The sequence below is a fragment of the Gracilinanus agilis genome, chromosome 3 (assembly GCF_016433145.1).
Source record: "Gracilinanus agilis isolate LMUSP501 chromosome 3, AgileGrace, whole genome shotgun sequence".
NCBI classification, from domain to species: domain Eukaryota; kingdom Metazoa; phylum Chordata; class Mammalia; order Didelphimorphia; family Didelphidae; genus Gracilinanus; species Gracilinanus agilis.
The window spans coordinates 254033157-254059167 of record NC_058132.1 but is presented as its reverse complement, the minus strand read 5'-3'; the positions used below and the strand labels follow the sequence as shown (position 1 = coordinate 254059167).

The 26011-nt window shown below is 35.4% G+C and overlaps 1 protein-coding gene across 1 annotated transcript in view; it reads right to left on the bottom strand.

The window, feature by feature from the left end:
• The window catches only part of LRP2 (LDL receptor related protein 2), a 255109-nt gene that overhangs the window by 89602 nt on the left and 139496 nt on the right, over nucleotides 1–26011 (bottom strand). Inside the window, exons 31-41 of the mRNA XM_044669095.1 lie at nucleotides 25707–25873; nucleotides 23045–23188; nucleotides 19587–19696; nucleotides 12767–12944; nucleotides 11695–11908; nucleotides 9257–9496; nucleotides 8399–8587; nucleotides 4160–5077; nucleotides 3855–4020; nucleotides 2991–3149; nucleotides 1818–2107 (exon numbers count right to left, since the gene is read on the bottom strand). Coding sequence (XP_044525030.1) covers nucleotides 1818–2107; nucleotides 2991–3149; nucleotides 3855–4020; nucleotides 4160–5077; nucleotides 8399–8587; nucleotides 9257–9496; nucleotides 11695–11908; nucleotides 12767–12944; nucleotides 19587–19696; nucleotides 23045–23188; nucleotides 25707–25873 — 2775 coding nt within the window. The remainder of the gene's footprint in view (nucleotides 1–1817; nucleotides 2108–2990; nucleotides 3150–3854; nucleotides 4021–4159; nucleotides 5078–8398; nucleotides 8588–9256; nucleotides 9497–11694; nucleotides 11909–12766; nucleotides 12945–19586; nucleotides 19697–23044; nucleotides 23189–25706; nucleotides 25874–26011) is intronic.

The window sequence follows — 26011 nt, the reverse complement described above, 5'->3', positions numbered from 1 at the left end:
TGTAAAGAGAACTAAGTTTGAATTCCTGATAGCTAGGAAGCAATTGGGTAATCATGGATAAGTCATTTAACCTATCTCAGCCTCAGTTTCTTCATCTAATAAAAATGGAGGTTGGATCAGATAATCTTTAAGGTCCTTTCCATCTCTAGATCTATGATCCTCACTTCTACAAAATGAAAAAAAAATATTATTTTTCCTACCACCTCACAGGGTTATTGTAAGGAAAGTAATTTGTAAAACTTGAATCATTACATAAAAATGTGAATTGCTATTATTCATGATAAAAGAGCATTTTTAGTAAAAGTAGTTCACCTTAATCTTTAAAGAAGGGGCAGCTGGATAGCTCAGTAGATTAAGAGCCAGGTCTAGAGATAGGAGGTCCTAGGTTCAAATCTGACCTCAGACACTTCCCAGCTGTGTGACCCTGGGCAAGTCACTTGACCCCCATTGACTACCCTTACCAATCTTCTGCCTTGGAGCCAATACACAGTATTGACTCCAAGATGGAAGGTAAGGGTTTAAAAAAAATCTTTAAAGAAACAGCCTTCCCTTATTTAGAAATCCTAATAAATCTCCTTTTTCTGCAAAACATACCCAATCTGTAAAGTAATGTAAAGCAGAAGGAAAGGCATAATGGTTCATATCCTACTTCTAAAACACACTGGTTTATGTTACCCTAGACAGGTCCCTTAATATTAGCCTTAACCTAAATTTCAAGCAAGTTAACAATCTTGCATCAGGGGACAAAGTCTCAACACCAAGAATCAACCCATACTGATGAAACTATAGGTCCTGATCTCAAAATGATTCTTTACAAAATAAATTAAGATTTATCATATCATACTACGAGGTAGCATGGCAAATATATAAAATAAGAGATTTCATTCCTTAAAGCAAATGAGTCATATCTTTTTGCTAGGGACAGATAGCTTGGCTTTTGCCCATATTGAAAATGTTAATCATATCATAGATTCAAAGTGGAAGAAAATTTAAGAGGTCATTTAATCCACAAATTCCTGACTCAGAGACAGCAAGCAGCATGAAAAACTTTCAGTCTGAGAAGAACCAGATGAAAAAAGTAATTGTTAAATGTTAATAAAATAAATAAAAATATATTACAATACAATAATGTTATTATTATATTATTTAATCACATTAATTAATAAATTATTAATCAATGAATATTTATTAGTTAATGATTGGTTGCATTAGTTGCATTAATAAATTATCAATTACTTTGTTGGTTGGTTGATGAATTGTGTTATTAATTAATAGATTAATTAATTATGTTAATTTTTGGCTTTCTAAGTCAATAAGAGGCCAGCAAGGATCTGTTTCTATTTGATTTTGACACCTCTGATCTGGACCAATAACTTATTTTATAGATAGGAAACTGAATTGTAGAAATATTAAGTGACTTGCCCAGGAGGCCCAGGTAGTAGGTGGAAGAACCAGAATTTGATGTGGCTACTCTGACCCAAAATCCAGCATTCTTCCAACCACATAGCATGTTCCTTCAATCATAAAATTCCAAAGCTCAACATCACATCTTGTTTGTCATCTATCCATTACCTGAATTAAACTGAAACATGAGTTGCTTACTTGCAACCCTAGAAGGATCCACGTGGGATCAAAGTATAAAAGTGCCAGCAGTGCAGATATGGCCCAACTAGAGAATTCTGAGTTCTGAAGCAGCCTCTATTATTATATCTTCGTCAAAGATTTCTAATCTCTTCCTCATGCGTTGTAACGTATTTCTTTCCTCCTGCACATGTCTCTACCTATGACTATTTTTATGATCCGTGGCAATGCCTTACCTGGTACACAGATATGGCTGCATCCCCCATTAAACTGGCTACAGGGGTTGGGGCACTGCCGCTGCCTACTCTTCACTAGAACGTGAATGTCCTTTGGCTGCAGGGGCAAATTCCTGATCATTACGATCTGTTCTGAACCATCATATTTGTTGGCTCTATAGATAGCTTTTGTGCTCAAGTCAGTCCAGTAAATATGCTGGTCATAGACGGTCATGGCAAAGGGATGGATCGCCGTGCTGACAATGACCTCCCTGTTTGCCCCGGTCAGGGAGGAGCGTTCGATCTTCTGCCTAAAATGAATGAGATTGCATGAGAACTCAGAAAACATTTTTTCCACTATCTCACTCAACTCCTATGCCCAACCACTGCTTTTATCCCACTCCTAAATATGACTTCTTCTGAGGCTTGTTTGCCCATTGGTTTTTTTTGTGTGCTTTTTCTTACCATGAAAGGGGGTTTTGGTTCCTCAGTCCATGATTTCCAAATAAGATCATGGGATCTCTAACTAGAAGTGATTTTTAATATCATCTAGACCATTACTCTCAATTTTCTAGATGAGGAATTTGAAAGCAAAAAGCCTAAATGATTTGCCAAAGGTCACTTATGTAGTAAGTGAAAATAAAATAATCCTTGAAACTGAAAGTCTCTGATATCCATAGAGAAAGCCAACCTGACACAAAAAAACATGAAAATATAATACTTCTCTGACTTACCATTTAGTGGGTATCTTAATTTAGACATTTATATGGACCCATTCAAGTATGAATATAAAGTACTATTGAACCATCTTATATATAAGATGAGGCATGGGTAAGGCTATGAGTTGCTCAGGGCCATGTAACCAAAATCACAAGATAAACTAAAAAGAACAAAGAAAACATGGTAGAATTCCTATCAACTGAGCTAATCTACCCCAAGTTAAGTGGACTGTATCAGTCCCCAATAATTCTATAGGGCTGGTTACATGGAAGAATCTTAGGTGATTTCATGCTCAATTAAGAAAAACTGCATATAAAGCAATAACAGTAATTTATGAAGGATATTTGTCACGTGATTCTTCTATCTGCTTGCTTTTAGTTATATTTTCACCAACTATCACACCTAAATGCTTTCCTTTCTCTTGAAAAACAGAAATTATTTTTAAAATGCCACATGGGGAACAGAGACACATACAGTCTTGCATCTGCCCAATACAGCCAGTCTTCCTCATAGTCCAGAGTCAGACCATTTGGCCAAACCAGACTCGTGTTTACAATATGCACTCTGAAGTTTCCTCCCAATGTGGCACGCTCAATTTTAGCATTAGTGCTCCAGTCAGTCCAGTACATGTACCTATTCATCAAAAAAAAAAGCAATGATTAATTCAGCACATATAAAATTCTCTTTTATATAAAAAAGTAGAAACACTCAGACTATATAATGCGGGGAGCTATGGATTCATTCTATTTCCACCCTCATGCTTTCCTAAGTATTATCAAACAGAGATTTACTGAGTCAGTAGATAACAACATATTGAATTCCCTGTCATGCTGCCAATCTTTTCACTTGAGTATGACCTGCATTCATTCTCCCCTTCCAAAAATTTCCTATGTGAAAAGATCTACTTGTTTATAGTCAGTCTATTCTCATTACTTTCTATTTACATAGGATTTGTTGTTGTTATTGTTGTTGTTGTTGTTGTTGTTGTTGAATCATTTTTCAGTTGTGCCAAGTCTTCATGGCCCCATTTGGGATTTTCTTGGCAAAGATACTACATTGATTTAACATTTCTTTCTCCAGCTCATTTTACAAATGAAGAAACTGAGGCAAACAGGGTTAAGTGACTTGCCCATGGTGACACAGCCAGTACATATCTGAGACCAGACTTGAATTGAAGAAGATGAGTTTTACTGACTCCAAGGCTGACCCTCTATGCACTGAGCCCCCTAAAAAGTCAGTTGTGCATGAAAATGAAGGTCCTGTTCACCCACCTACCCCAAATACATATAAAAGCAATGAGTAAGGACATATAAGCCAAAAGGAAGGATAATGACATACCCCCTGCAAGGATCTAACACAATTGCCCTTGGCCGAGGTACTCGAGCAACCACTGTATGATTAGATCCATCCACTGCAATAGAGTTAATGGTCTGGTTCATGAAGTCACTATAATAAATTCTACTGTTGATCCAATCAAATGCAATGCCATCTGGAATCCCTACATCTTTGTGCAAATGCAGAGACACATGGAGGGGGGAAAAAAGTTAGAGTCTATGTAACCACCTTAGAACCATCCAATTCATCATCATGTTTCAGCTCACCATGTTTGATTTCAAAAAAAGCAGAATTTTCAAACCACTAACCTGTTGCAATGACAGTTGGGGAAGTCACCCCAGCTAACAAGCTAACATAGGAAATCTGGCCATTTGATGTAGAACTTTGAGTAAAGTATATTCTGTTGTTGATACTGTCATAGTCTAAAGCAACTGCAGTCCTGGGTACAATCAATGTACGAAACGGTGGGCTGTGGTTCTCAGGGTCCAGGTATATGCTTCTTAGAGAATTCTCAGAGGCAAAGATGAGGTAATTTTCTGTAGAAATGGCACATCTCTTTCCATCACTCTCCAGCTCCCCAAAGGCACAGCCACATTTTGGTGCCTCCTGACCAGGCAATGCAAAGCATAAATGAGAACATCCTCCATTACTCTCCAAACACGGGTTGTGGTTGACTTGCTCAGGTAACTGGGGCTGAAACTGTGGATTAAAGATAGTCACATCTCTTAGCCAATCAATGTTATCCCTTATCACTCTCGGAGGGTCCGTATTCCCTGGTTCTTTACTAGCTTGGTAGATTTTCCTCAGATTCCTGTCGACCCATATCATAGAGTCTCCAAAAATGGTGATGCCATAGGGTGTTGGATAGCGACTCCCATAGCGAATCATTTCAGTATCACCTCCTTCATGATTGATTCTGGCAATTATATCTAAAGAATCATCAACCCAATAAATGTAGCCATTGCTGTGGTCCACTGCCAAACCCCTGGGTGTAACTATGCCCTCTGACACAAGCACTGTTCGGTTAGTGCAGTCAAGAAAAGCACGTTCAATCTTTGGATTCTGTCCATAGTCAGCCCAGAACAAGTATCTGTTCTTGGGGTCAACCACTATATGCCTAGGCATGTCCACGGTTGTTTTCAGGAGAACACGGCGGTAAGAAGAATTGATTCGTAGCACTTCTATCAATGTCTCAGTCACAAAAGCATTTGTGAAGTAAAGGTTTCCTATGAGGGGAAAAAAACATAAATAGTGATGAACAGATTGAAAGGTAAAAAAAGAAAAGGAGACAGCTTTTCAAGTTTAAGACAAAAAATACCAGGTTTAAGTCAATATATGTCACCCTTTCAAAGGTGATACACAAGTGCCTGAGGTTGGAACTAAAAAGATAAATGTCTACTATCCAATACTAAAGATTGCTTCTTCAAGATTACAGTGGGAGTCTACATTTGTCCCTGGGGTAAATTAAAATTTTTGTCAAAATCTACAGCTTATTTTCCATTTGAAAGCATTGTTCTAAGAATATTCTTGCCCTAACACTTATAGTAATGGATATTTAAGCCTGCTTCATTGAGGACTCTGAAAACTCATCATCCTGGAACAATAAAAGTTCTTTGAAGGATCCAGAGGAGGTAGCGCCATCTCCCTTCCAGATTCTTCCCATATGTCAATGCTTGTCAAAAAGCATGAGCGAAGAAACACCATCAGACTATGTGAGATAAACTGCATCTTTCAATGGGAAAACTATCTCTGACTCATTATGAATATTTAAAAATATTTCAGGAGTCTCTTCTTAGATGTGATTCACAATTTTTTTTTATCCTAACTCTCCCAAAGGCTCAATATCCATACAAAATAAAGATCACACTCTATCTCTTCTTCTCAAATTCTTGCAAGAAAGGAATACAGTGTTAGGGAAGAATGGGAATCAAAGGTAGATGTTGACTGGTCTCCCCTGTGTTTATAAAACACAAAATATTGGACTATTATTGCTAAAACCAATAAACCACTCTATGAAATTCTATATATCTTGGGTTCCTAAAATCACAATGCAGCCATATATATACCAGAGAATCATACTATTTCTGTCCTATTTAACAAAACTAAAAGACTTTCACTAGGAAAAAAGTATTGAGATTCTTCTTTCTGGTGATGCTTTTATTCATACACTGTAATATAAGGTAAATGAATATACAACAAATTATTTTATATAGTGCTTTAAAGCTTGCAAAATAGTTTGCATTCATTATCTCATTTAATCCTCATAAATTCTTATAAGGGAAGCACCACACATATTATCTCCATAGATAAAGACACTTCCATGATCACGCAGCTCAAGTGTCAAGAGGGATCTGAACACAACACTGTCTTGGCTCCAAGTCTGGAATGCTTTCCACCATACCACATGGCACTTCAACTTATTTATTTATTTATTTATTTGTTTGTTTGTTTGTTTGTTTGTTTGTTTGTTTGTTTATTATTTATTTATTTATTATTTTTTAAAGGTATCAGATCCAGTAATGCCACTACAGGGGCTGTCTCCCAAAGAGGGGGGGAACGAACCTACTTGTACAAAAATATTTATAGTTGCTCTTTTTGTGGTGGCAAAAAATCAAAAATTAGGGGACATCCATTAATTGGAGAATGGCTGAACCAACTGTGGTACATGTTGGTACTATATAGTACTTATAGTACTACTGTACTATAAGAAAGATAAGCAAGATGATTTCAGAAAACACTGGAACGATCTGTGGGAACTAAGGCAGAGTGAAATAAGCAGAACTAGGGAAACATTGTACACAGTAACAGGAATATTGAACATTTATTATTTATGAACACTTGCCTACTCTCAGCATTGCAATAATCTGGGATAATCCTGAAAGACTTATGATGTGGAATGCTATCCACCTCCAGACAAAGAACTGCTGGAGTCATCTTTCACATCAATGTATTTATGGTTTTATTTGGGGGGGGGGTTTGGTTATATATGAGTGTGTTCTTACAACAATGACCAACATGGAATTGTGTTTTGCATGACAATAAAATAAAAAATAAACATTAAGTAAATAAGTGAGGCATCAGATACAAAGAGAGATGGCCACAAAGTCAGAAAGACCTGGGTTCAGGTCCTGTCTGTGAAACCTACCAGCTGTATGCACAAGTCTCATAATTTCTTGGTGCCTCAAACAACACTACGAAGCTACTCTATCAGTCCTCTGAAACTCTAAAGTCCCTAAAAATCTAAGTTGAAAAGTAGATGCTGATATGAAACAAAAAAAGGTGCTTCCTCCAAGATTTTCTTATATATAGGTCTAGTTCAAAATAAAGTTCAAAATTGGTTACCAATATAATTAAAATTCAGTCTACTTATATCATTACATTTAATATTGACACTTAAAGCTCTTAATCTGTTGTTATTGGGTTTGCATTTTTTAACAAAACAGAGAAAAATGTTCATAGATATAAGTACTGTTATTAACTGTATAACCCACATGGTTTAGAGACATATATTTATATTATATATATATATATGTCCATTATTTATAAAATATAGCTGCATTCTCTCTACTAACATCTAACCCAGCATCTAACGGATATATGGAGTGGAGCTAAGATCTCCAAAAGATCCAGCCCAGAAAATGCAAACTCTAATAAAGTCCTAGCAAATTTCAAGTATAGGTCCTGCAACAAAACTATCCTCAGAAAACCAACTGAAGTTAAGAAAAACTCATCCCCAAAAGGTTGGCAATCAGGTAATGAATCTTTTGGTCACAGAATTCAAGAAGCACCTTGCAGAGTCCTTGAAGGGTTAAGGTATATGCTGGTGGAGCCAGTGCCCACACATAAAATCAAATAATGACCCATTCAAAAATCCATTTTATGGGATGGCATGCCTACATGATAACTATTCAATTGATTTAATGAAACATTTAGGTGACAGGAACTGTTTTAAAAATGAATGTTTTCTTTTTTAAAAATTGATATTACTTTTAAGTATGTTCCTTGACTAATCATAGCTATTGATAATTATGAGACAAAGAGTTACTAATAAGAGCTTCTTAAGGTAGATCATAAATTGAAAGTTTCTGGCCAATTTTTTTTACATTTCTGTACATATTAACAGTATTTAATAATGAGATCGTGATTTTTAAATTTATCAACTGAGAGACCTTGACATCAATTGTCCTCTATGAATTTAATCATATAGCTTATACTTGATAATTATACATTATGATTAAAACATAATCATATTAGTCTAATTTAAATTCACACTGCATTTTCATTTGAAATTATTCCAATTTCAATTATCTAGAAAATAAGCTCTGCAGGATACATCATTAAATAAAGTGTTTGTCTAAAGATGCCAAAAATATAAAGAATATAAAAAGAATAAATTTCTTTTAAGTATGAGCTCTAGGAGAATAGGGGTTGTTTCACTCATTGTTCTTGTATCCCAAGGACCTAGAACAGTGTCTGGCACCTAGTAAGTGATTAATAAATACTTATTGATTGATTGATTTAGTGAAATCACTCTGTGATTTACCTACCTGCTACCCAATCAATAGCAATACCCCGGACTCCATTCCGTCCTATCCCATTTGTGATTATATTTCTAAAAGAAGACCCATCTGGTTTGACTCTGCGTATTGCATTCTGAGATGATACAGTGCTGCTGAAATCACACCAGTAGATGAAGCCAGAAGGCATATGGACATCCACATGCAGTGCATTTCGTCCTGAAACATTTAAAAGTGGCTATATTAAAATAAACGACAGAATTTTTACATACATTTATCTTTCCATTGCTATCCTATCCCCCCTTCTCTCTGCTCCCCTGCTGCCCATCACTACTCCACCCCCAGAAAATAAAAAAGTTTATTTTACAAGTTTCTATGCTTTGGGGGTATTGAAAAATAAAGTTATCGATTTTGTTTTGCCTTTCTGAAACTCTGTTATAAATTTTTAAAGTCTCCTTTATAACCAAGGTGCCTATAGCGACTATAGTGACATGTCCCACCTTTCTACTTCCTTTTCAATTATGTCTTTTTTTCTCCCCTGTCCTTCATCTTCTCCCTCTACCTTGCCTATGGCTCACTCAACACACTGCCACTCATCTCTAAAAAGCTTATGCTAAGCCAATTTGGAAACAGATTTCTTCTTTTTTTTTTTACATTCTCTCCCATCCATTTTTCAATCATTTGAATGAATGTAGAACCACACACATATTTTCTCTTGTCCTATATTGATAGGAGAGATTCCCTTAGCAAAAGAGAAAGAGAAGATTAAGGTCTCATCTGCTCCATCCCAAAGGTGGATGTGTGACCCAATTATTTGAATGATGGACATGGACCTCAACCTGGGACTGAAATGAAGCTGGATCTGAATGTGTCTTTCCAGTCACCTACCTTGACCTGCCATGGGTACCATGGCTTCTGAATGATCTGATGCCTCCAAGCTAAAGCCTTTGATTGCAGTTAGCATTGAAACAACTATGAATGAATCATATGGAGAGCAGGTTCGATTATCAGGGTTGAGTTTAAATCCTGTAGCACAGGCACAGGAAAAGAGCCCTCCAGGGATTGGCAGGCAAATTTGCTGACAAGCATTCACATTGTTGCTACAGCCATTTGATGAACCAGCAGCATCTATAAGAGAAGCAGGATTGTGGGGGGATTTAATCACTTAAGACATTTACTTGCCTCCTCATCTCTTATTTTAGAATAGAATCCCAAAATAATTCATCATTAAAAGCCACAGCAAAGAAATTATATATGTATATATATATATAGTGTGTGTATATATATACATATATGTATAAATACCAGAAAATATAAAAATACCAGAAGCAAAAAAAAAAAATAGGAGAACAATACCAATACTGAACACCTAAATATAGTTAAACTGAACACCATTATTCATTAATTTTTAAAGTGTCATTGGTGAACATTTCATTATAAATTATGTATAACAAAGCAGAATGGACATTTATAAACTGCTTTTATGTATATGTTAATTTCTTTCCTTGTGTCCTTTTCATATTGTGGTAATCGACATTTTTTTAATTCCATTTTAGAATCCTGACATTTCAATACTATGCATGCATCTCATACGTCCTCAGATCTCCAGGCCAGTGGTCCCCAAACTTTTTTTGCCTCAGGATACCTTTAATACTCTTAAAAATTATTTAGGACTACATAAGGATCTTTTATGATATATCTATTGATATTTACTCTATTTGAAATTCAAATATCTTAGTATTATTACAAAAATAGTTTTGACCTTATAGATTGACTGAAATGGTTTCAGGGATTCCTAGGGATGCCCAGACCACATTTTGAGAACCACTGCACCAGGCATGTGTATGAGATAAATTAATAAAACATTAATTTTCACAGTCAATGAATGGGATGATATAGAACTATTAATACTAAAGGCAAATTTGGCTGGGGAGGGATAATTCAAAATAATTTGCTTAAGAATAGCAGAAAGTAACAGATTGGAGAACAAAATTTTTTAGGTATAAAATAATTAATATATCCTTTCTGAAAAAGGCAAACTGAAAATGATGTTGCTTCTAAAGGCATAAGTGGAAAATGTATGACATGATTGAAAGCAGAGGTTAAAGATGTGTGACAACCCTCTGCTTATTAAGACTGAAATTCCATTTATTTTTCTATCTAGGGCCTTTGATCTATGATTCCTGTGAATCACCTATAAGAATGTATTAAGGGGGCATCTAGATGGCTTAATGAATTGAGAGTTAGGCCCAGAGAGAGGAAATCCTGGATTTAAATCCAGCCTCAGATGCTTCCTAGCTGTGTGACCCTGGACAAGTCACTTAACCCTCATTGTCTAGCTCTTACCACTCTTCTGCCTTGGAACCAATACACAGTATTGATTCTAAGATGGAAGTCAAGGGTTTAAAAAAAAAGAAAAAAATATTGGTAAGGAAGATTCTAGATTATCTCATTATTTTCTCAATTTTAAGAATACTGAGTAGGTAGACATGATATGGACATGGTATTTTTTTGAAGCAGTATGGCTTTATTAAGAACAAATTAGGTGAATGCAATGAATTCAGAAAAGCATGGAAAGATTTACATGAACAGAGTGGTAAAAACAGAGCTAAGAAAACAATATACACAATGACAACATCGATGTAAATGGAAGGAACAACTATACAAACACAAATCAACAGGGAATGTAGAAAAATGATAAAGTGTGACTCAAAAGAATAGATGTGAGAAGATTCTCTTTGCCCTTTTGTAGAGGTGAAGGTCTCCAAATATTGCACAACATACTTATTTCAATACATTAGTTAATTATGCTGATTTTTTCCTTCTCTTTTTCCTTTTTTTTGCCTTTAAAAAGTGCTATTTGCTAGATGGGATGGCTCTTGAGAAGGGAAAATGGCAGAAACTATGGTGATGTAAAAAACAAAAACAATAAAACATTTTTTAAAATAAGACTAATTATGTCAATCAGACTTCATTTCTTTTTTTCTTTTTCTTGGACAGGGTTATTAAACTGGTAGAAAAGGAAACTGATGTAGGTACAATTTACCTTGATTTTTGCAACTTATATGATAAAAGATTTCATGCCAATGTGGTGAAAAAGGAGAGGTGTAGACTGACTTTTAATCAAACCAGACTAAAAAATAATTGGGAAATATTTAACAATATATCATATAACAGATCTTTAGAACTTCATGAAATGTTTGAGATACGACATGATATTTTTTCACTGTAATTTTTATACAATTTCATTTTGGAGTCTGTACCTTGAGTATACTATGGAAGACTTGTGCTTATGCTTTTATGGGAAAGGGGTGACAAATACTCACTGTCTCTGTAGTAAACTCGCAGGCATCTCAGGTTGGGAACGTTGTCCCTCAGGGCGACTTTGTTTGCACCGGTAGATTTGTCTACTCGCTCAATGACCTCATAATCTTTGTCGGTGTAATAGAGGAAGGAATCGTGGACAGCAATTCCCCACGGATGAGAAAGATGGAATACCACAATCATTCGATTGGTACCATCCACATTTCCCCTCTCAATCTAAGGAAGCATTTAGCATATTATTAGTTTTATGTCAAAGAAAGAAATATCAGAAACCAGCCCTGCTCTCAACTTCAGATAGAATATATAAGCAGAAGTATTTTAAGTAAAACTCCAATGAACATATGGTGTCAGATTTTAAGCTCTGGAACTGAAGGAGTTGAAGGAGTTTCTAGGGAAAGGGATTAAGAGAATTAAAGAGCTGGAAAGGGGAGGAAAACTTGGAGAGGTGGGGGGTGTAAGCAAAGACCTAGAATCATTTACTCTGAAGAAGAGAAGGCCAATGTGACAGTTAGTGTGATAAAGGGTTATTCTATAATGGATTGTGACAAGTTTTTCTGAGTATCAATCAGAACAGAAGAAATAGACTTGCATAGCAAAGAGGTTTTAGGAGAGACTCAAGAAAAATTACTGGTAGAAAAGAGAGAGTAAACAACATAACAATTTTCTAAGACAAATTATAGACTCTACATCTTTTATTATCTTAACTACAAGAACAGCAAACATTAACAAGAATTATGGCAAAGCAAGTTAAAACTCCATCTGTATAAGCTACATGAGCATTGCAGTGAAAACCTAAACAGGCTTGTTAAGGCAGGGTGGGAGAGGAGAAACAGCACTGAATTTGAAGATGGAAGACATAGGTGTGAATTCCAGCTCAGAAAATCCCAAAACTAGCTGTGTCGTTATGGGTAGGTCCCAACTTCTTGGATCCTCGGTTTTCTCATTCTTTTAAAGAAAAAAAAAAAGAGGATCATATTTTCTCTACCTGACTCATAAAGCTGTGCTTAAAAAGTATTGTATGAGCTGTAAAACCCTGAACAAATGTAACTGGGTTATTATCATTATTTTTCATACCACTCCTGTGCTGGTGACTGCCCAGTATAGCTTTTGTTCCTTAATGTCGATGGTGATGAACTCTATATGGTCAAGGTTTCCAGTAAACAGAGTTTTTATTTGTGAGCCATCCATGTTCGCACTGGCAACCTTTGCTGGTATCCCAGTCTCAGTTCCACGATCAGTCCAGTAAAGTTTCCTAAAATGATATAGGGTGATTTAATGAAGAATGGAACCTATTTAAAGAATAAACAACATCTATTTTTTTACCCTTACCTTCCATCTTAGAATCAATATTAAGTATCAGTTCCAAAGCAGAAGAGGGGTTAAGTGACTTGCTGAGGGTCACCCAGCTAGGAAAGGTCTGATATAGATTTGAATATAGATCTCCTGTCTCCAGGTCTGACTCTCTATTCACTGAGCCAACCAGCTGCTCCATGGTACCTATACTTAATATTTTCTAGTTTGCTGAGTTTGTTTATTGATCCCTGGGAAAGCTAATGAAACCCAAAGCACATTCTACTTAGTAGTTCATTAGTACCACTCCTAGCCATTTACAAAGTAAGTGACAGCTTCATCACAACATCTGAAGTCATCAATCTTTGAAACTATTTTCTCAAACAAAATGAGGAATTTTGCCCACTGATGACTATGAAAATCTCTCCATCAAACAGGAAGTTCTGACACAAAGACAGCTCTTAGCAGATGAAAGCATTCAAAAGACAGATGCTGACATAAATACCCTAGTCTCATTTTATCAAGAAACTTTCCTCACAGCTTAGTACCATCAGAAAGTCAAATAGGAGGGGCTGGGAAAGGAGAAAGGGGGATAAACTAATCCTTATTTAATCTTTGTTTGTCTCTAACTGCCATTAGTTCTACTTCATATGTTTTTGGTTTTTGTTTTTTTTTTTAGGAAAGCTAAAAGTTAGGATGGATTTTAATATAGTTGATTATTGGAAGAGGTGATCATTTCCAAGTACCTAAGAACCTCACTGTTACACTGGTGTAATGAAAGTTATAAAGAATTAATCAATAAATAAGGTCAATTTAAACATACCTTGAAAATGCTTTATTTCAAAAAACATAATATAATTTTTCACCATATTATATGCTTCAGTTCTCCAATGGACCATAGGACCTCATCAATTTAGTTAACTCTTTCCAAGAGTACATACAGAATACATCCAATTCTTGCCTTCTCACCCTACCCATTTCCTCTCATAAATTGTCCAAAGGTTCATTCAACTTTTTTTTGAGGGGGGAAGACTGAATATAGGTTCACCATCTTATATTTCTAATTCTTGCTATATGATGACCAACTTCCTTTTTCCAATCCTATATCTCTCGGGAAAAAAAGATCTTTTCTGCTGCTTCTTGCATTCTAGTCATTATACTACTTCCCATTTATACTTATATATCTCTCAATTGCCCTAAGGGTGACCAGATGTTAACTCTTCAGAGATTTTATGTTATTCCATGATTCACAGCCATACAGCACCATCAAAGAACTAAAATTGATGGGTTCTTGTTATAGAGAGTAGCTTGGGGTCATGGAAAGTCTTGCACAATTTCTCAAATGCAATCAAGCTTACTTTCTCCCTCCTCTTCAGTTCTGATACCAGTTCAATGCCCATTTGCTATGTCTATCTGAGCTATCTGTACTGTTGGGCCAACTCAATGAGATATCCATTCAACCACATCATACAGACAATAGATGGTCTTCAATCAATTGATTTTTCCTTCGTGGATTATGAGGTCAAAGCCATTTAAGTGGTTGTGACTCTCACTCAGGAAGATGTGTGGTGTCATTCAGTTTGAAGCGATTAATCCAAAAGTAGCCACGAAGAGCTGTTACTAGAGGATCTCACCATTGCAGGTGAACCCTCTTCCATTTGAACTCTGCTGGACATCCTTCATGACAAACACCTCAGGTGAGTACATATTTTCCTATTTGATCCCTTGCTCAAAACTGATGGTCAGAAAACTGTCAAAATTTTCTCTGCTATTACATCTATCAAAAAATCTTGTAAAAATCTGCATTTTTGAATGGGAAATGCCTTATTGGAAGAGATCCTTTAAGATGAATTTTGCTCCATCCAATCAAATGTTTTTTTGAGTTGAGTCAACAAACAAAAGCCACAGTAGAAATGTTTATTGTAAAGATGCCACATAATATATTTTGAAAAATTCTGCCTTATCATATTCTCATCAAGAATACTCTCTATATGTGTGTAGACCAGTGATGGGCAAACTACACCCAGAGGGCCAGATGCAGCCCCCTGAAATGTTCTATCCAGCCCAGGGACATTATTCCTAATATGAAGAACACAATGAGTAGGATACAATACAATGGAGTTTCAAAAGAGTTGCCTTAGAGACAGATTGACAGATGAGCATTTCCTTTCCTTTGGCCCCCTCTTTAAAAAGTTTGCCCATCACTGGTGTAGACCATTCTTAAAAAAGATTTTGTAGAGTTGAAAAAATGAATTTGTAGTGCCTGATGGTTTGTTTTTTGTAATAATTACAAGATCATAACTAGAGTTGAATGGGACCTCAAAAGCCACTTAGTCCAACTACTTTATTTTACAGATGAGAAAACTAAGGTCCAAGGAAGTTGGCTTACTCAAGGTCACACAGGGGATAAATGTTAAGGCAGAATTTGAACCTAGGATCTCTGTCTCCAGTGCTAGTGTTTTCTATTATACAGCATTGCCCATTTCCATGATTTCAATCTCTCCCTAATTTCAAATTTATGTTATCTCTATCACTTTCTTCTTCTTCTATGGGAATTGACTTAATCCAATTATTCATGCCTTTACTTTTGGGGGGAAGCTATTTCTTTTACTTCATATAGCACACTGGAAACTGCAGTGTGGTAGCTCTTATTGTCATTGCCAAAGAGTTTGTTATAGAAATGTCAAAAGGTCTTTTATTTATTGTCTTGTGACTTCCCTTCCAGTGTCTTACATAAATTATCTTGATATCATCTGCTAGAATTGCATCTTTTGTCAGGATTTCTACAAAATCATTTTTACTTCTACCACTTCTATCCTGTATGTCTTATATAGAACAATCTTCTATCTTCCTTCATAAGATTTCAAAAATAATTTTATCTTCTAAAAGCATATTTCCATAGGTTCATATCTCATCATAGGTATTTATTATCTGTTTGGCCTTTGGCAAGTCATTTAACTTTCTTGGGTTTCGGGTTCCTTATCTATAAAAATAATAAGGTTGGGCTAGATGGTCTCTAAGATACTTTTCTGCTTTAAATCAATGTTCCTAAGATGTTATGAATCTATGATGTTCAGTTCAAGTAATGAGAATATACCCATAAGAAATTAAAATTGATCTTAAATTATTCCCCTTTTTACAACTCTAAGTTTGGAAATCTTTTGTTTTATATTGAGGGAGATAAAACATATAGAAAACAATTTAACCCTTAGTATAAAGAAATCAATGCCTTAATAAGATGCTTTGTTATCAAACAAAAAACAAATGTTTTTATCTACACTGAAAATAAGTTGTCTAGATTTGCAAACTCAAAATCTACATTAATGGGCTTTTTAACAATCAGTTTGGCCTCACAGTTCTTCAGACTCCTCACATTCAGTAACCTTCATTTCTACTCTACTCTCACACCAGCAGAAATATGCCTGATTCTTAATACTCTAATTCTAAGATCTTGAACTTTGATAATGCCCTTCTCTAACTCAGCCAATATCTTTCATTCCTTCACTGAATTCTCCCAATCCATCAATACTCTTCTGGATTCGCTTGTCTCTACACAGTTTGGGTTCCAAAGCTATATTTTCATCACTCTTTCAAATTTCCTCCATAGCACACTAACCTCATTTTCCTTGTCTACCATGTCAGTACACAACCCTAGACTATCTTAGTTCACCTCACTGCTTTAGAAAAGCATAAACACTTTTCTGTCCATTTCCTTCCATGGTTCCTCTTCTCCTTCACCTACTAAACATAGGTACCATCCAGTGATCTATCTTTAGACTCTCTCTCTCTCTCTCTCTCTCTCTCTCTCTCTCTCTCTCTCTCTCTATCTATCTATCTTTCTCCCTTCTCTTCTCTCTCTCTCTTCTCTCTCCATATATACACATACACATATATATGTCTAGTCTCTTCCATTCATCTATTTCTCTGGTTTTTAACCAATAATAGATAGTTTTGATGACTGCTACTTTCTAATATAACTATCTAGGATTGGTAAAAATAGAGAAAAAGACAAAGACTAGACAAATATATAAAGATACATAGATATGCTTTTTCCCTTGATGAACTCATCTATTCCCACAGTTTCAGCTATGAATTCTTCATAGCTTACTTACAAATTTTATCTCTAGTTAGAATTTCTCTAGTCAGAATTTTTCTTCCAATTCTCTTTTTCCCATTTTCAAATTCCAATTAATATCTTTACATTGATATCTCACAAATTATTTCACACTCAATATATCCTAAGCTAAAACCATTTCCCAAAATTATGTGTCCCTTTATTAGCTCCCATTTCTATAGACAGGATTACCATTATCCAAGCCACTTTTTTTTAAAACTTGTCATCTTTTCTTCCATTTCTCTATTGATCCCAACATTCTATTAGTTCTATATTAATAATATTTCTATCATATGTATGCCTTTTTTTTTCATTTACACTACTACCATCCTAGATGAAAAGCCCTTACTGCCTTTTACCCAGATTATTATAATAGGCTAGTAGACTCTTAACTAGTCTTTCCACTTCCAATCTATCATATAAATCATTGTAGATCAATCTTCCCAAAACATAATTTAGATCATTGCTTTGTTTAAAAATCTTCAAAAGTTTCCCACTATCTACCAAATAAAATCCAAACTTTAAATCATCCCTCAATGACCCGATCCCAACCTACCTTTCTAGTCTTGTCACTCATGCTCCCCCTATACATCATCACATGTTCAAGCAAAACATTACTTACTTGGCAGTCCCCTAATATGCCCTGATAATTTTCTATCTCATTGTCTTTACTTATTTCTTCCACTACATCTGAATTTTCCTCTCCCTCACATATATGACTGCCAAAATCCTACTATCCCTCAAACCAACCTAAAATATCTCATCCTCTACACAAAATCTTCCCCAATTTTCCATATGGAAGTGATACCTCCTTTATCATAGTTACTCTAATATAGTAGTTGGCTTATAACTCTTCTATAATACTTGTTACAGGCTGCCTCTTGGGTTTTTCTCCTAAATTATTTGTGGACCTGTCATTTCCCTATTAAACTGTATGACTCAGAGATTACAATTTATCTTTGTATTCACCATACCACCCAGTAGTGTCTATACATAGCAGGCAACAATAGTTTGCTGAAAAAAATTCTTCTTGAAAGAATCTCTGAATGAATTATAAATAAATTAAAAGATAATTCGTTTTAAGAGAGACTTAACACCTAATAATATCTTTCTGGCAGGAAAAAAATGATTAAATGCTTGAGTAAGTTGAAAGAGATTTTATGAAGTTCTGTCCCTGAAGCACTTAAAGAATGAGATGAATGAACAAAGACCTTGATTTGTATATTTAAGGCAAAGGTCTAAATTAGATGAATCCTTCAAATCCCTTCCAGACCTAGGATTCTATGGTCTATCTAACAATTTACATATACTTTTTGGGGGGACCAGACTTGTACTTTCATTCATGTAGGAAGCTCCCAATGAGGAACTTTCTGTATCAGTACAACTTTGTGCCTTCTCTATAAGTTATAGCCTAACACCGAGGTCAGATCAGTTCTTTCAGTAGAGAGACATACATGCAGTATATGTTGTATAAGATATAAGGGTTGGTAAAGAATAAGGAAATCATTATGTCATCCTTGACCAAATAGAAAGATCTGTTCATACTAGGGCAAATAGGTATGAGAGGCAATGTAGATAGAGTGCCAAGACTGGAGTCAAAAGAACCTCAGTTAAAATCTTACCAAACTTCTTAGCTGTGTCACTCTAAACAAGCCATGTAATCCCAGTTTCCCAGTCCCTGCTGCTCTTCTGCCTTAGAATTGATACTGAGACAGAAGGTAAGGGGTTTTTTTGAAAGAAGGAAGGAAGGAAGGAAGGAAGGAAGGAAGGAAGGAAGGAAGGAAGGAAGGAAGGAAGGACCTACCAAACACCTCCTGAAAGAAGTTGGTTTGATTTCTTTAAATTTCAATAAAATAACAAGAAGCCTCCCTTAAACCTCCTTTAATTCTAACAGCTTGCTTCTATTGATAATTTCCAATTTAAACCATATACAGTTTGCTTTTACATAGTTGTTTCCATATTGTCTCCTCCATTAGATTGTGAGCTTCTTGAGAGTAGGAACTATCTTTTGCCTTTTGTTATATTACCATTGCTTAACATAGTATCTGGCACCTGGTAGGCACTTAATAAATATTTACTGGTAAAAAAAGTTTTAAAAAGTGTTTAAATAGGGGGCAGCTGGGTAGCTCAGTGGATTGAGAGCCAGGCCTAGAGACAGGAGGTCCTAGGTTCAAATCCGGCCTCAGACACTTCCCAGCTGTGTGACCCTGGGCAAGTCACTTGACCTCCATTGCCTACCCTTACCACTCTTCCACCTATAAGTCAATACACAGAAGTTAAGGGTTTAAAATTTTTTTAAAAAGTGTTTAAATAAATATTTCCTAGATGAATACTTAAATAGTAAGCAATGTACTCGAGCCTGGTGATGCAGATAAAAATGAAATAATTCCTTTCCTTGAGATTACATTCTCCTGCATGTTTTGTTGTAATGTACTTTAATAGTAAATATAAGTTTGAAATTAAGAAGACTGTGTAATTTTGTAAACTCACCCATTGGCAGGATCAATAGTTATGCCCACTGGAAGGCCAACTGCAAGAGATGTTCCATCATTAGTAATCACAGTTTTTCTATATCTTCTTTCACCTTCAAGTGTTAAAACCTATAGCAGAAAAACATAACATAAAAAGTAATAAGCACCAAGAAAACATATGTATCATGACTAATATATAAAGACAACTCTAGATGGGTAGGAGGTCTCAGCAGATCACTCTAGTGGTTAAGCAAGAAAATAGGATAATATGTTGGAAAAGAAAATATGAAGGACAAGGTAGAAAGGCTCCAGTGACTTGAAGACAACATATAATTGTGTACTCCAGGGCTAAGATAAAAGGACTCTATCAAATAACAATACCAGGAAAGAAAAATCATTCATTCAAATGTATTCTCTGAGTTGCCTTAAATTTTGGGAGAGAAATTTATAAAGTATTTCTTACTGGAGAAACATTCAAAATTACTACCAAAAGAAACATAGCTTCAAATAAGAAAATTATAAACATCCCCTTTGTAAAAAGTTTTTTTAAAAATTTACTCTTCCTCAGATTTAAAACACCTATGCTATGTCACAGATTCTCAGTCCTAATTCAGCTGACCACAATACTATCACCTGTAGCCCATTACTAAAACTATACTGTGCATGGAAACTAATTGGAGCTGTAGCAAATTCTGTTCCAAGTCAATAGCTATTCTGATGGATGAGTACCCTATATGGTCTTGAAAGGAAAGAATCATTAGTTAGCCTTTAAAAAATCAGACAGGATTTTTCAATGTGAAAGATTGGGCCAAAAATGCCACTTCCGAGTCTTTACTGATATGAATACTGCTGATTTTATCTGGGAAAAGTGAGGAATAATGACATTTATTTAAAGAATTTAAAAGAATACTTATTGAGAAGGCAGAGAGCAAAAAGTGAATCAAATTGTAAAGCAGACTAGAGACTGGGATTCTTGACTCAACTCTCCTGTGGGACCCAAGTAAGTCACCTAACTTCTGTACACCCTAGTTTCCTAGAAAATGAGAGAATTTGTCATCTCTAAAGCCCATCAAGCACTAACATCCTCTCACTTGAGTTTTGCCACCAAAAAGTGTACCAGTAGAAATCTATAATTTCTATTTTATTTCTCAACATCCCATCCTATTTCTACATTACATTATGACGATCTGATGCGCCTTTCTTCTTTCAGATGCTTAGGATGCCCAAGATGCCTTTCACTGCAACAAGGCTTTCATTTCCCAAAATCTATGATTTTCTTCTTCAAAAAGAAAACCCTTCTTCCATGGTTTTTTACATGGAAGAGGTTCTCACTCACGCATGCTTTTCAAACTCCTTCTTTAGTTGCAAAATTCTTTTTAGAAAGCAGACATATAGCTACCCCTAGTGGAAATCAGTGTGTCAATTTCTTCAACACTTTTCCATTATCCCTAATATTGGCATTTTAAAAGTATCTTTATGCTTTAAAAAAGACAAATAGTAGGGGAAATAGCCTCTTTTTATTAATGAAACTGCCATAAGCAGAGAACAGCTTTACTCACAAATATATCAATGCTCTCTAAATCCTTTCCAAAGGAAAAAACAAACAAACAAAAAATGATCCAATAGATCCCAGGTCATTTTTCCCAAAGGAGATTTATTTATAATATCATACAAATGTAAGAAAACATGCTGGCTGATTCAATTGAGGTAAATTAACTTACATGCAAGCTAAAATAGTTAAATTTCAGATGTAATATTTTGTTAGTATATTTGTACATTCATTCAATCACTCAAGAGTCCACGTGCAACTTAAAATCTTTTATATAGTTGAATGACTGTGCTAATAGTCTGAATAGTAAATTTCTGTATTCTATTCAATATGACTTATTACATATTCCTCAAATTAGTTATATTTCATTTTGCTTAATTCTATATGCTGTAGGAAGAGATAAAAGTTGTTGTTTGCATAACATCCTTTCTTCTTACTGGGTAGTCTCTAGTTTACTTTAGGTGAGTGGTTTTACCTTATTTTTTCAAGCTCTACTTGCAATGTTCCCTTCCTTCTCCTACACTTACATTAGATTGAGTAGCAATCACTTTCTGGTGACACATAACAAAATACATCATTTATTCATGACTTTTTTGGAAACGTTATCAAACTCAACAACTGCCCATTTGGTTCCATATGGATTTAAGCAAATAACACTTCATTCTCCATCGGTACAGTCATATATCTACTCAGTAGCTTGAGTTGCTCCTGAAATTAGTCTAATGGTAAAAGAATGATTATCACATGGAAGAAATACATAAAAAGAATTCAGACTATATCTGGTTTCTGTCCACAAAACTAAGGCAGAGATATCTGATAATCTACCTCAAATAAGAAAGGCAATAAATAGTGAATTTTAAATTAGAATTCTTTAATGGGGGAAGGAAAGTGAGAAGTTAACAGTATTTTAATGTAAGAACAAATTAATTAATTAATTAAAAACAAAAATAAAATATCTATGAGTAGAAAAAATTGAAATGAGTAGAAACAGAGTAAATCCTCAGGAAGAAAGAAAGCAGTATTGTAATTCTTTTAAAGAATTAATTTTCTCTAATACCTCTGAGGACTTTAGTTCTAAACTAGCAAAATATTCTTCCTCTTTTCATCTCAGTATGAAAGAAGGGAACAAACATCTACTAAACACTGACTATGTGTCAGATATTGTCCTAAGTGTTATATTTGTATTATCTCATTTGATCCTCACAACAACTCTAGGAGGCAGGTATCATTGTGATCCTCATTTCACAGTTGAGGAAACTGAGGCAGACAGAAGTTAACTTATTTGCTAAGGGTCACACACCTAATAAGTGTCTGAGGCTGGATTTGAACTCAGGTCTTCTTGACTTCAGGTTCCCAGAACTCTATCCAGTGGGCTACCTAGATGCCTTGGTAGATTTCTTTTTCAATAATTTCAAAGTTGACTTTGCTATTTTAATTAATTTTTTAATTTATAATTTTTCTAAATGATACCTTCGGATGGCCAGAGGACCATTTTTTTAATTCCACATTTCAGAAACAGACAATGAGCTGACACCATTCACAAAGCGCTAGACTTAGAATCAGAAAGACCCAAGTTCAAATCCCACTTCAGATACCAGCTGTGTCTGGGAAAGGCAAGTCACTTAAACTTTTGGTGGTTGTCTCCTCATCTATAAAGTGGAGCTAAAAGAGCACCTATCTCATAGGATTATAGTGAGCATCAAATGAGTTGACATGTGTAAAGTATTTTTTTTTTTGCATTTCGAAGGCCTTTTTTTTTTTAAACTAACTGCAAATTCAGCAGCAATAACTACTGTTGGCCTTGGTGTCTGGCCAAGTGCCCCTGCTCTGAACATTATCCTGGGTGCCAGGTGTAAAGTATTTAGTAAATCTTAAAGCATTACATAAAAATCATAGCTATTATTTAAAGATACTTAAGGAATAATTACCTCAATCGATTGTGTTCCAGGATTAGTATAATAAAGATTTCTAGAGATCCAGTCTAAAGCGAGGCTTATTGGAGATCCCAGAACAGATGCAGGAGCAAACACCGTCCTGTTGGTGCCATCTGATTTCACTCTGTGAATTTCACCCTTGGAAGAAAGGCAAAGAAAGTGAGATAATTTCAAAGACAAGAATTCTTAATGAACATGCTTTGTCCCACAAATATTTTACTTGTCTAACACTTTCAATGTTTGAAACAACAGATACTAGGCTCATCAGAACCATGTTTCAGCCATTGTCTCATCCCAGAGCTTTCATCAAGAGCAAACTCCTTGCCCTGGAACACTCAACCTTCCCTTCAGGCTTCTCAACCTGGAATATCCCTCTGTAAGGCCCACTCCCCTCCTTCCACTGGTCAGTGGCTCCAAAGACCTCCATTTTATGGATGGTCTAGCCTGGCCTCCATTCCCCTCCTGGTCTGGCTTCAAGTCTTCACAACCATGCTACCAGGCTGGATATCTTCATTTCCATTTCTCCCATTTTTTGGCCCCACTTTACATATGATCTTTTCTCATTAGCACGTAAACTTCTTGAGGGCAGGCACTAACTTTCTTTCTACTTATATTTTTATTCCCAGTACTTAGCACAGTGAGTAGCAGAAAATAAGCACTTCATAAAAGCTCATTTCCTTCCTTCCTTAATACTGGTGACATGCAACACTGATTTTTAAGGGTATGGACTGAAATATATGCACTCTGGCTTGAGGAGAATGAGTACACAAGGTTCACTTGTTAGATTACAAACTAAAGTTAACTGAAAAAATATTTCTTCTTTTATGACAGGAAAAATAGTCAAAATGAATCCACCAAAAGATGTGACATGTGAGGCCCAGAAACTGGAGCTCAAAAATGTGGTGAGTTATTCTGGGGCTCAGCAGCCCCAAACTATGTCACATCTATGTCACTTCTATCCCCTCTTACTCAAATCCCTCTAGGGGCACATAACATCAAGATAATCTTAGAGTGTTCTCTGTTATGCTGGAAGCAAATCTATCAACATCAAATAAAGTAAGGATAGAAAAAACTGGGGAAGTGGTGCAGGCAATAGTAAAATTTTCAATAACAAACTGAAATCTTGAGAAGGAACTGTCTGACTACATAGGGAAGTTATAAGAGATTCTTAGCTCAGGTATACTACATCCCCAATCCCTCCAGGGTCCTCGTGTCACCTTATCTAAAAGACTTTGATATTTAGATACAGGAAAAGTTAAAAGAGGAATCAGACTAGTAACAAGAGGGAAATATTATATGTTATCTTACAGGCTAGGTTGTCCTTCATAGTTATAAGTTCAAATGAAATTTTATGTTTAATTCCTTATGAATTTGGGAGCAAGGAAAAATATTAAACTGGCTTAAATATTAGAACAATTGAAGATGGATGAATTGCTGAGAAATAGCCTGTAGAAAAGAGAAAGAATTTGTAGCACAGGGGCTAAGTAACACCCAGGGAAATTCATGGTACTACATCAATACTTCCCAATATATGTCCATTTTCTTTTCTCTTTTTACTTTCTTTTTTCTCTACTTTTATTTTCTAGTTTTCTCTCTTTCTCTCCATCCCCTTCCTGATTTTTTCTTCTTCCTTTCCTTTTTCACCTTTTCTTCTCTCCCAATATATGTCCATTTTCTTTTCTCTTTTTACTTTCTTCTTTTTTATTTTCTAGTTTCCTTTCTCTTTCTCTCCATTCCCTTCCTAATTCTTTTCTTCTTCCTTTCCTTTTCTCCCTTTTCTTCTCTCCCATTATATGCCCATTTTCTTTTCTCTTTTTTCTTTTCTTTTTTCTTCTTTTTTCTTTTCTAGTTTTCTCTCTCTTTCTCTCCATTCCCTTCCTAATTTTTTTCTTCTTCCTTTTCTTTTTTCCCTATATCCAGTAGTACTAAAGACATTGTTTAGTCCTAATTGGTAGCACTCAGGGGAAAAGTCACTGATCCTTGCTGTGGGACAATTTCATGCTTGTATATGAGTGCTTCAATAAGTAAGACAGATGGGTTCTCGGTATTGGAGTGTAGTAGGAGATTTCACTAGGGAAATAGACCTGAGTGTGTATCTTAATTGTAATACTTATTAGGTTTGTGACCATGGATGAGTCACTTAGAATCAGAGTTTTAGCTCACTTATTGTCAAATAAAGATAATACTTGCATTACTTCACAAAATTATTGTGAGGAAAGTCTTTTTACACTATAAAGTACCAGGGACATGTGAAATAATTTTTTTTAATTCAAGAACTGTGATCTCATCCATGAAGGGAACTCTCAGGACAAAATTCCTTCCACCAATACACCTCTGCAACTTGTAGTCTATGAAAGCTGCCTGGTCTGGAGCACTGAGACATAGAGTGACTTGCTCATAGACACCCAGAGAGTATGTGTCACAGGGAGGACATAAGCCCATGTCTTCTTGGCTACAAGGCTGGATCATGATCCACTAAACACACATTGCTGCTACTCAATAATACAATTGTGTTCAACAAATCAAGAAACTTGTTCATTTCATCCACTTCTGCACCATTTCATCAGCTTCCACAATACAAAACATATTCTTCTCAAAAAGGCGTTGTGAAGGCTTTTCCAAAGTGACCTTCAAGGTTACCTAAAACAACACTCACTGGATTTTCAACCCAATAGATGAACTGCTCTGAATCATCAAAGTCAACATCGTAACCATTCTGGATCCCCGCAATAGGAACCATGGCATCATTGGTTTTCTCCTCAGGATTAAGGGAGATTCCATAAATTATATTCATTCTTACAGTTATGAGGAAGGGTTGTTCAACTGTGAAAATAAGAGAACATCAATCAGAATTCTATTCTAATATTATCTACTACTTAGAGAATGTAGTGGGCTGTTACCTTTTCATGGAATAAATTTACACAGTAGCAATAAAAGCAAAGCACACAAAATAATTTGCTC